The sequence below is a fragment of the Megalobrama amblycephala genome, linkage group LG22, assembly GCF_018812025.1.
Source record: "Megalobrama amblycephala isolate DHTTF-2021 linkage group LG22, ASM1881202v1, whole genome shotgun sequence".
NCBI classification, from domain to species: Eukaryota; Metazoa; Chordata; class Actinopteri; order Cypriniformes; family Xenocyprididae; genus Megalobrama; species Megalobrama amblycephala.
In genome coordinates this window covers 21,456,527-21,468,705 of record NC_063065.1, presented here as the reverse complement: position 1 = coordinate 21,468,705, position 12,179 = coordinate 21,456,527, and the positions used below count along the sequence as shown (strand labels likewise).

Here is a 12,179-nt window from a genome sequence, read left to right as displayed (position 1 = left end):
CCGCGGTCTAGTTGTGTCTGCTCTGCGCAGCGCCTGCGAGCGGAGGGAGTCGGTGAAACGCAGCGGCGGTTCCAGCGTGCGCGGCTTCGGTAATGATGCACTAAACCTGCCTCCTCATTCATACTCTCACAACCCAACCAACAACGTCTCCATTGTGATTAATTCTCCCAAGTTTCATCGTTGCTGCTGAACACGGCTGGGAAAAAAAAAGGTTTAATGAAAGAAAAAGACGAGCAGAAGCGCACGGCAACGTTACGACTGTTTTTATTTTCATCCCATTCTGAATGACGGGCGGACGGTTCGACTTCGACGATGGAGGCACTTTCTGTGGCGGATGGGAGGACGGGAAAGCCCACGGACACGGCATCTGCACGGGACCCAAGGGTCAAGGCGAGTACGCCGGGTCCTGGTCCCACGGTTTTGAGATAGTCGGGGTCTACACCTGGCCCAGCGGGAATACATACCAGGGCTACTGGTCGCAAGGCAAACGCCACGGGCTTGGTGTTGAGACCAAGGGGAAATGGCTTTATCGTGGGGAGTGGAGTCACGGGTTCAAGGGTCGCTATGGGGTTCGGCAGAGCACCGATACACCTGCTAGATACGATGGGACGTGGAGTAATGGACTACAGGATGGCTATGGAGTCGAAACCTATGGGGATGGTGGTGAGTGCCACTGCTGTTTACAAATGTCATCTAACGTTATATGTTTAGGGATGCGAATTGTTAGCAATTATTTAATGTCACATTAATGGTTATTTTAGTACTTTTGAGGAAGAAGAACACATTGTTCAAAAAAAGAAGACATTTTTTGATTTAGTGCTCTCAACAGCTTGTTGTCAAATGATCATTACAGATCAAACAAATCAGGGATCAATTTAATTCTGTAAAAAGAAAACACAAATGCTTGTCTTAACTGTATGTTATAATAGCAGGCCTTAACAAACCAAAAATATAACGTATTTCATTCATTCATTCATTCATTCATTCATACATACAGCAAAACTCATGTCTTTGACTACAATTTGTCATATGAACAACCAGTCAGTAACGCTGATTTAAGCCTCACGAGCCATAAGTGCAACATAACACTGTGACAGCTGTTGCTTCTTTTCGATTCGGACAAGACGAAAGTAATAACTTGCGGTTCAGTAAATGAGTCAGATTAATTCAGAAACCTCTCCGACTGATCCATAATCGTTTTTGATTCACTAAAAAGAACCGGCTCATGAGAATGATTTGTTCGGGAGTCTTGAATGTTTTTGATTCACTTAAGCGAATCGGATTATGCGAGTCATTCGTATGAAATTCGGACACACTGGTCGCACTGTATGGTTTTTTATTTTATTTATTTATGTACATTAATGGCATGATTGTGTTTACAGACAATATTGGCAAAGAATTATACACAAAACAAATAATGAAAGAAAAATGAATCTACAATATTATAACAAACTTAATAATAAAATACTATTAAAATAAGGTGCTAAGCAATTAATAAAATAAGATAAAATAATAAAATAAATGTATATAATGAAAAAATACACATTTATCAAGACACTGTAAACAAAACAAAAAAAAAAATATATATATATATTATGTACATTGATAGTCTTTGAATATATTGATTAGATATTATTATATTATCATCATCATTATATTAGGAATGGTGCACACACTGGATTAGATATATGTTTTTGCTCACTAATAAGAACCGGCTGATGAGAATAATTCGTTCAGGAATCAGACTGTATTTTTTGTGCTGTAGATTCAGTATTTCACACTAAATATTAGGATGCAATTCCATAATAATGCAATTTTAAGAAATTTAATGGAATAGCATGAAAAACCAATTCAAGATTCCTAACTCTATTTATGTTTTTGCCAACTGTCAGGTCACAGGTCATTGCCATTGGGTGTAAATAAAACACAATGCTTTCAAAGTACACTAAATAAAAAATGGTGGTGACATAAGGACGAATATACATAAATGCACAACATTGTTTATTAAAGCAAGAATTTATATTAAACTCTTTCATGGCATCGCAATGTGACATCCAACATTTACCTAATGCTTTCCATTTTTGAGCCACATTAGTTTCCAAATGTCCTTGCTGATATTGTGTGCACATTGTGTCAGTGATTTTAGATTAGGGAAGCTCTGATGAACATAAAACATAATTGTCATGCAACTAACATTAATTGATACTTGATATGCTAATGTACCTAAAATGCATGCTTTTTATCATTAAGAGACTAAAATTATGAATACGTTTCAAACCAACTTTACCATGGTATGAAACTTCTTGCACTGTTCATTTACTTGATCTACACGAGTTTAACATTCTTTTGTGTTTTTAATAAGGCACTTATCAAGGCCAGTGGATGGGGGGCATGAGGCATGGCTATGGTGTGCGACAGAGCGTGCCTTATGGAATGGCCACCATTATACGCTCTCCGCTTCGCACCTCCCTGGCCTCTCTAAGGAGTGTGCAAAGCAATGGCGCCGTTCTGCAGGATACGGTACCCGACACGCCAGTTGGAAGCCGTGGTGGGTTCGTGCTGAATTTTCACAGCGACACCGAAGTCGTCACCGGGAAGAAGAAGGGCCTGTTCCGCCGCGGGTCCCTCTTCGGCAGCCTCCGCCAGCTAAGGAAATCTGACTCCAAAACGTCCATCTCTAGCAAACGGAGCTCTGCACGTAGTGACGCCACCATGAGCCGCATCAGCTCCAGCGACGCCAACTCCACCATCAGCTATGGAGACGGAGAGGTGACCGAAGAGTACACCCCCATGGAGGACCACGTGGATGCCACCACCACCGAGTCCTACATGGGCGAGTGGAAGAATGACAAGCGCAATGGGTTTGGAGTCAGTGAGAGATCCAATGGGCTGAAGTACGAAGGGGAATGGATGAACAACAAGAGGCATGGATATGGATGCACAATATTCCCAGATGGAACCAAAGAGGAGGGGAAGTATAAAAATAACGTGTTGGTGCGTGGGATAAGGAAGCAGCTTATTCCTCTTAAAAACCATAAAACTAAAGAAAAAGTGGACAGGGCCGTGGAGGGGGCTCGAAGGGCGGCAGCCATCGCCAGGACGAAAGTGGAAATAGCAGTTTCAAGGTAAGGCACCTCCTTTGCCAAAAATCTCCTCTCTGGGTCCAAAAATGAAAATTGGCATCATTTATTAACCCTCATGTTGTTTTAAACTTGTTTGACTTTCTTTCTTCAGTGGAATGCGAAAGGAGATATGTTGAAGAATGTCCTGGCCACTTTTTTCATGTAATAAAAGTGGATGGGAATCTGGGCTGTTGAGCTCCAAAATGACAACAAAGTAACAATATTACATGTCTTCTGAAGCCATACAATAGTTTTGTGTGAAAAAAAAGACCCTAATTTAAAGGGGTCCTTGATTATGATTTCATAACTTTTTTTAACTTTAGTTAGTGTGTAATGTATGCTTTTTGAGCATAAACAACATCATCTTCTCAGGTTGGTGACATCACAAACCACAAAATTTACGTAAACCCTGCCCCACAGGAACACGCAACAAAAGTGGTGAGGCCATGTTGGGCTGCTTTAGAGAAGAGGAAGAGTTGTAGAGTGTTGTTACCATGCCGTCATTTTACGCCGGACTGCTTCACAAACGAGGGTCAATTCAATGCTGGATTTGCACAAAAGATTACCTTGACGGCACATGCTAGTCGACGAGCTGAATCAACTTCACAGAAACTACATAAATTTATTCATTAACCATTCAGAATCGTCCAGATGCATTCTAAAACTTCTTCCTGAGTCTATCCATCAGTGTCTGACTCCGGTTTGAACAATGTAAGATTGAACACCGTTACTGACAATCGTCATTTTGGCTGCGTGAGATTCTCCAGCTTTGTTGTTGTAGAGCAACTGAAGCGTGAGCTGTTAAAGCTCCACCCTCTTCTGGAAAGTAGCCGGGAGCAGCAGCTCATTTGCATTTAAAGGGACACACACAAACGGCGTGTTGTTGCTCACACCCAAATAGGGGCAAATTTGACAAGCTATATTAAATGATCTGTGGGGTATTTTGAGCTGAAACTTCACAGACACATTCTGAGGACACCAGAAAATTTATATTACATCTTGTGAAAAGGGGCATAATAGGTCCCCTTTTAATATTCTCCTCCACTGTAGTGTTACTGTTAACTAATGCTAAAACTATTAAAAATAGTTTCTGTTAATTAAAAAAAAATCTTAAATCCAAAAAAAAAAAAAAAAAAAAAAAAAAAAAAAAAATATATATATATATATATATATATATATATATATATCACATGAAAAACTAAAACTGAAATAGAAATATTTAAAAAAATTAATAAAAATGACAAAAGCAAATAAAATTAATAAAACTTAAAATAAATAAAATAAAACTAAAATGAAAACTAATATAAAAAAGCATATTCAAAATATTAATAAATACTAAAATAAAATAATTATTTTCATAAATAATATAATGAAAATAAAATGATGACATCACAAACCAAAATATTTACATAAACCTTGCCCCACGGGAACCCACAACAAAGGGGGTGAGGCCATGTTTGGCTGCTTTAGAGAAGAGGAAGAGTTGTTGTAGTAGAGTGTTGTTGCCATGCCGTTTTACGGCGGACTGCTTCAGAAACGAGGGTCAATTCAATTCTGAAGTTTTCTTCAGAACAGAAAACTATCGGCCAAATTTTGGTCTGTTAGTCACATAAAGCTAGGCTATATGGCTTTAAAAGAAATGGTATATAGCACATGAATCGTATGGACTACTTTCCTGATAGTTTAATGGTGTGTTTTTGTCATTTTGAAGCTCAACATCTCAGATCCCCGTTTACTGTCATTATATGGCCAGTACATTCTTCTCTTTTGTAAGAAAGTCAAATGTTTTTGGAATGGCACGAGGGTGAGCAAATGATGACAGACATTAAAACAAGAATACATGACTTGACTATCATAACTGTAGAGACATCAAGAATTATTAATATATCATGTTGTGCAATAATGACAGGTTGATTTAACTGTTGCGATCAAGTGCACCAGCCACGTCTAGGCTTCTGTAACATTCCCAAGATTGTTACTGCTTGTACTGTTAAGCTGTGATGTCTGCATGGTTCAGACATATGGTGTATGGGGCAACTATTTAGATGTTATTCATTAATCATATGTCATAGAGCTATTTTTAGATGTTGCTTCACAGTCACCCCAACAATGTTCAGCAAGGCTCAGGTGTTTTTAACAGATTTCTTTTGTTCGATCTTCTTTAGGGTCTGAATTTTACAAGCAACCTTTTTGAGGATTGGTGTCTATTATTTGTCCATAGCTCAAACGCACAGGGAGCAGTTATGGGGTCATGCATCTCGTGTACACCATTATGATGTCTGTTCCCTTGCCAAGAGCCATACTAGACAGACATTTTAATGGATGTGTTGTGTAAACTACTTATTCAAGGCACACAAATTCATAGCATCCCAAACAGGTCTTGGGGAAATCACATACTCATGTTACGTTCATTAACCACCCGAACAAATGCTTTGTCAAACATCTTCAATCAAACATCTTCAATGGACCAAATTCCAGTATAAGTTATGTATGAATTTATACACAGTCACACACGGTATGAGCATAACCAGTGGATTAGAGAGGTTACTTGCAGCCACGTTCCATTAGTGTGTCAATGAAGGATTATCCAAGTCGGTGATTCTTACACAAACAAACATTAGAGTATTTTAATATAGTGAAAGCTGTCCTTATGTGCTCCCACTCTAATGTTGAAGCCACTGGATGGGCAAGGGTCTTGGTTTACAAATTAGTGGGCTTGTACTACAAAAAAACATCATTTACTAACCCTCAAGTTGTTCCAAACCTGTATGAATTTCTTTCTTCTGCTAAACACAAAAGATATTTTGAAGAATATGGATAACCAAACAGTTGATGGACTCTATTGACTTGCATAGTATGGAAAAAAATCGACGCAGAGTTGACGCAGTTGGCTTGAGGGTGAGTAAATCATGGGATAATTTTCATTTTTGGGTGAACTATCCCTTTAACCCCTACCCACTAACATAGGTGTTACGAATAAAAGCACACTTTTCAGCCCAAATCTGTTTTTTTTTTTTTTTTTATGGTTTTTTTTTACCGATATTAGTAAATGATTGTTGGTATGTGCATATGAGCACGTCTGCCTCATGTATGTGCTCCGGCTGCCTCATGACTCTGATGTTCTGACCTCATGTTAGTGATCAGCCGATCAATAAATAAATAACATGATGCTGAATATAGGCAGCGCTTGTGTTGGCAGTGTTCAAAGAGGTCAGACAGGTTAACAGTTGGTTTGAGTGCCACTTTCAGGCTATTTACAGATTCTGTGTTTATTTTAACATGGAATAAGCCACATAGCACATACTGGGCACCATTAGTGGAGTAGTATCTGGCATTTGTCCCTCTCAGGAGTGGCCTGTTCTGTGGTTACCTCTCCCTCAGCGACCAGTGGGTCAGGGTTACAGGGCTTACGCTCCTGGGTCAGTATCAGTGCTATGAAATTAAAGTAAAGCCATTTTACTATGCATTACTTGCATTCAGTTACAGCTGAGCTAGAGTTTGCTTGCAGGCTAAGGGTTACGATCTTGGCTGGCTAGTAATGCTTTAAAGATTGATACAGTAATACTGCTCCGTATCTTCACTCCACACTAGAGTGTATTCTCTTCAAAGGGTCGTAAATATAATCCCCACCCCCCTTCCTTAAGGGCAGGGCTATTGCTGTGGTCAACAGAATCTGCTGTTTTAGGAGTTGGTGTGAAAGGTTAACTTGCGTACTTGGCCTCACTGTGAAAGGAAACGTGATAGATTCAGTGTCAGGGCAACTACCGAACATAACAGGTTCACTTTAGGATAAGACACAGTGTTAGTCAGGGAAATTGTTGAAGATTTGGTTGGTTGCACACTTTGGCAGGGTTATCTTTAACTTTTGTTTGGACCTACAATTAGGTTTAATCAATCTCTTTATAATGGACAAATGAATATCATTTCCTTATTATCACTCCTTAAAAAAGTGACAAAAAAAAAGAAAAAAAAAATCCACTGATACTCTGATTAATAATAACCACAGACAAATTTGAATGATTGTAATGCCATGCCCAGGTCACATTTCACCATAGAATCAAGAAAATAAAAATAATAAAAATTTACATACACATGAAGAAAATTAAGCCTGTTTTTGGGAACATAAATGTACGGTGGCTGAGAGAGCTCAACGCGCTTGCAAATGAAGAAAACACATGCAAATAGAAAAAACACCAACAAATAAAGAACACCTTCATCAGTTTGACAACACATGCGCTGCAAAAGTCCACAACACATGCAAATAGACAAACGCGCTGTAAAAGTCCACAACAAATAGACAAACGTGCTGCAAAAGTCCACAACACATACAAATAAACAAATGCGCTGCAAAAGTCCACAACACATGCAAATAGACAAACGCGCTGTAAAAGTCCACAACAAATAGACAAACGTGCTGCAAAAGTCCACAACACATACAAATAAACAAATGTGCTGCAAAAGTCCACAACACATGCAAATAAACAAATGTGCTGCAAAAGTCCACAACACATGCAAATAGACAAACGCGCTGCAAAAGTCCACAACAAATAGACAAACGTGCTGCAAAAGTCCACAACACATACAAATAAACAAATGTGCTGCAAAAGTCCACAACACATGCAAATAGACAAACGCGCTGCAAAAGTCCACAACAAATAGACAAACGTGCTGCAAAAGTCCACAACACATACAAATAAACAAATGTGCTGCAAAAGTCCACAACACATGCAAATAGACAAACGCGCTGCAAAAGTCCACAACAAATAGACAAACGTGCTGCAAAAGTCCACAACACATACAAATAGACAAACGCGCTGCAAAAGTCCACAACAAATAGACAAACGTGCTGCAAAAGTCCACAACAAATAGACAAACGTGCTGCAAAAGTCCACAACACATACAAATAAACAAATGCGCTGCAAAAGTCCACAACACATACAAATAAACAAATGCGCTTCAAAAGTCCACAACACATGCAAATAGACAAACGTGCTGCAAAAGTCCACAACACATACAAATAAACAAATGCGCTGCAAAAGTTCACAACAAATAGACAAACGTGCTGCAAAAGTCCACAACACATGCAAATAGACAAACGCGCTGCAAAAGTCCACAACAAATAGACAAACGCGCTGCAAAAGTCCACAACAAATAGACAAACGTGCTGCAAAAGTCCACAACAAATAGACAAACGTGCTGCAAAAGTCCACAACACATGCAAATAGACAAACGCGCTGCAAAAGTCCACAACAAATAGACAAACGCGCTGCAAAAGTCCACAACAAATAGACAAACGTGCTGCAAAAGTCCACAACACATACAAATAAACAAATGCGCTGCAAAAGTCCACAACACATACAAATAGACAAATGCGCTGCAAAAGTCCACAACACATACAAATAAACAAATGCGCTGCAAAAGTTCACAACAAATAGACAAACGTGCTGCAAAAGTCCACAACACATACAAATAAACAAATGCGCTGCAAAAGTCCACAACAAATAGACAAACGTGCTGCAAAAGTCCACAACACATGCAAATAGACAAACGCGCTGCAAAAGTCCACAACAAATAGACAAACGTGCTGCAAAAGTCCACAACACATGCAAATAGACAAACGCGCTGTAAAAGTCCACAACAAATAGACAAACGTGCTGCAAAAGTCCACAACACATACAAATAAACAAATGTGCTGCAAAAGTCCACAACAAATAGACAAACGTGCTGCAAAAGTCCACAACAAATAGACAAACGTGCTGCAAAAGTCCACAACAAATAGACAAACGTGCTGCAAAAGTCCACAACACATACAAATAAACAAATGTGCTGCAAAAGTCCACAACAAATAGACAAACGTGCTGCAAAAGTCCACAACAAATAGACAAACGTGCTGCAAAAGTCCACAACACATGCAAATAGACAAACGCGCTGCAAAAGTCCACAACAAATAGACAAACGCGCTGCAAAAGTCCACAACAAATAGACAAACGTGCTGCAAAAGTCCACAACACATACAAATAAACAAATGCGCTGCAAAAGACCACAACACATACAAATAGACAAACGCGCTGCAAAAGTCCACAACAAATAGACAAACGTGCTGCAAAAGTCCACAACACATGCAAATAGACAAACGTGCTGCAAAAGTCCACAACACATACAAATAAACAAATGTGCTGCAAAAGTCCACAACACATGCAAATAGACAAACGCGCTGCAAAAGTCCACAACAAATAGACAAACGTGCTGCAAAAGTCCACAACACATGCAAAAAGACAAACGCGCTGTAAAAGTCCACAACAAATAGACAAACGTGCTGCAAAAGTCCACAACACATGCAAATAGACAAACGCGCTGTAAAAGTCCACAACAAATAGACAAACGTGCTGCAAAAGTCCACAACACATGCAAATAGACAAACGCGCTGCAAAAGTCCACAACAAATAGACAAACGTGCTGCAAAAGTCCACAACACATACAAATAAACAAATGTGCTGCAAAAGTCCACAACACATACAAACGCGCTGCAAAAGTCCACAACAAATAGACAAACGCGCTGCAAAAGTCCACAACAAATAGACAAACGTGCTGCAAAAGTCCACAACACATACAAATAAACAAATGCACTGCAAAAGTCTACAACAAATAGAGAAACACGCTGCAAAAGTCCACAATACATGCAAATAAACAAATGCGCTGCAATAGTCCACAACACATGCAAATAGACAAACGCGCTGCAAAAGTCTACAACAAATAGACAAACGTGCTGCAAAAGTCCACAACACATACAAATAAACAAATGCGCTGCAAAAGTCCACAACAAATAGAGAAACACGCTGCAAAAGTCCACAACACATGCAAATAAACAAATGCGCTGCAAAAGTCCACAACAAATAGACAAACGCGCTGCAAAAGTCCACAACAAATAGACAAACGCGCTGCAAAAGTCCACAACAAATAGACAAACGCGCTGCAAAAGTCCACAACACATGCAAATAGACAAACGCGCTGCAAACGTCCACCACAAATAGACAAACGCGCTGCAAACGTCCACCACAAATAGACAAACGCGCAGCAAAAGTCCACAACAAATAGACAAACGAGCTGCAAAAGTCCACAACACATACAAATAAACAAATGCGCTGCAAAAGTCCACAACACATGCAAATAGACAAATGCGCTGCAAAAGTCCACAACAAATAGACAAACACGCTGCAAAAGTCCACAACACATACAAATAAACAAATGCGCTGCAAAAGTCCACAACAAATACAGAAACACGCTGCAAAAGTCCACAACACATGCAAATAAACAAATACGCTGCAAAAGTCCACAACAAATAGACAAAAGCGCTGCAAAAGTCCACAACAAATAGACAAACGCGCTGCAAAAGTCCACAACACATGCAAATAGACAAACGCGCTGCAAATGTCCACCACAAATAGACAAACGCGCAGCAAAAGTCCACAACAAATAGACAAACGAGCTGCAAAAGTCCACAACACATACAAATAAACAAATGCGCTGCAAAAGTCCACAACACATGCAAATAGACAAATGCGCTGCAAAAGTCCACAACACATACAAATAAACAAATGCGCTACAAAAGTCCACAACACATGCAAATAGACAAATGCGCTGCAAAAGTCCACAACACATGCAAATTGACAAATGCACTATAACCCAATGTGCTTAACCCAATGCACAGGTCAATGGTAACACCAGAATAAGAATAATCATGATTCTGAAGCTGAAAATATAGAATTATTTTAGATGAGTATGCTTGCACTCTATCATTGAAATTCAAAAATAATGTAGGCCACTTTTTACTGGTAACATAAGACATTTGGCATTATCGGGACCCACAAATATTCCCCCATTGCATTATTATACAATATATTCAACATTATATAGTAGTTTAATGTAGTAAACTCTGTAAATTTGAGTTTTTCTCACACAGTAATTTTCATTTTGGGTGAACTATACACAATACTTTTTGTCACTTAGTATCCACGATACATATTGTTGCATTTTTGTATTGCGATATATTGTGACACGATATACAGTATTGTTACACCCCTAATAAATACAAATTTATTAAATATAAATAATGTCTTTTATCACTTTATGATTATGAGAATTAGGGTTGAAATTAGGGCTGTGACGGTAGGCATGACAACCGCAACTTCACCACTGCAGTCGTGGTGAGACGTGTGTGTGTATATATATATATATATATATATATATATATATATATATATATATATATATATATATATATATATATATATATATATATATATATATATATATATATATATATATTATATCTCAAAGGTCGCGTCAACCGAAAATTTTCCATCATTGATGGATTTTTTTTTAGCAGTGACGGAAAAAATCTGCAGCCAGTTTAAGTCAATTTTATGATAATAAAGTTACTTATACTTACTTACATAATTAAGTTTTGTTATTTTTCTTGCTGACTATAAGTTTATGGTCAACGAATGGCTTTTCTGAGGAATAATGTTACGTGATATGTTTGCAACACTGATTGAACTGACGTGATACAGATTTCGGTAAGCTACTGTATCTTTCAACATATTTTTTAGATTTTCATTCATGTTTATTTCGTTCTGTAAAGTAGTAAAGAGGAAAAGATGATCACATTCACTCACGATCCGTGACAAGTGTTCAAGATGAAAACTGAAAAGTGATCAACTTTTTTTTCATAATATAAATAAACGCATAGCCTATGCGTATTTGCTTATCCTGTAAGTTCGTAATTAAAAATGAAAATGTGGATGAAATCAGAAGCTATTAAATGTCTTATCATTAAAATATAAAATATTTTTTTACGATCCTGTTCAAAATGACAGCGAAACGCATAGTCAAACGCAACCTCTGATTGATATATATATATATATATATATATATATATATATATATATATATATATATATATATATATATATATACACCCCACACACACAAATTAAGTTTTCTTATTTTTTCTTTAGGTTTTTCAGTCGAAATATGACCCTAGGAACGACTTGAAAC

General features: G+C 38.1%; 1 protein-coding gene across 1 annotated transcript in view; it reads left to right on the top strand.

Moving 5' to 3' along the window:
* The window catches only part of jph1a (junctophilin 1a), a 50,736-nt gene continuing 38,557 nt past the window's right edge, over positions 1–12,179 (top strand). Inside the window, exons 1-2 of the mRNA XM_048174054.1 lie at positions 1–663; positions 2,363–3,125. Of these exons, the coding sequence (XP_048030011.1) occupies positions 285–663; positions 2,363–3,125 (1,142 nt within the window). The 5' untranslated portion in view covers positions 1–284. The remainder of the gene's footprint in view (positions 664–2,362; positions 3,126–12,179) is intronic.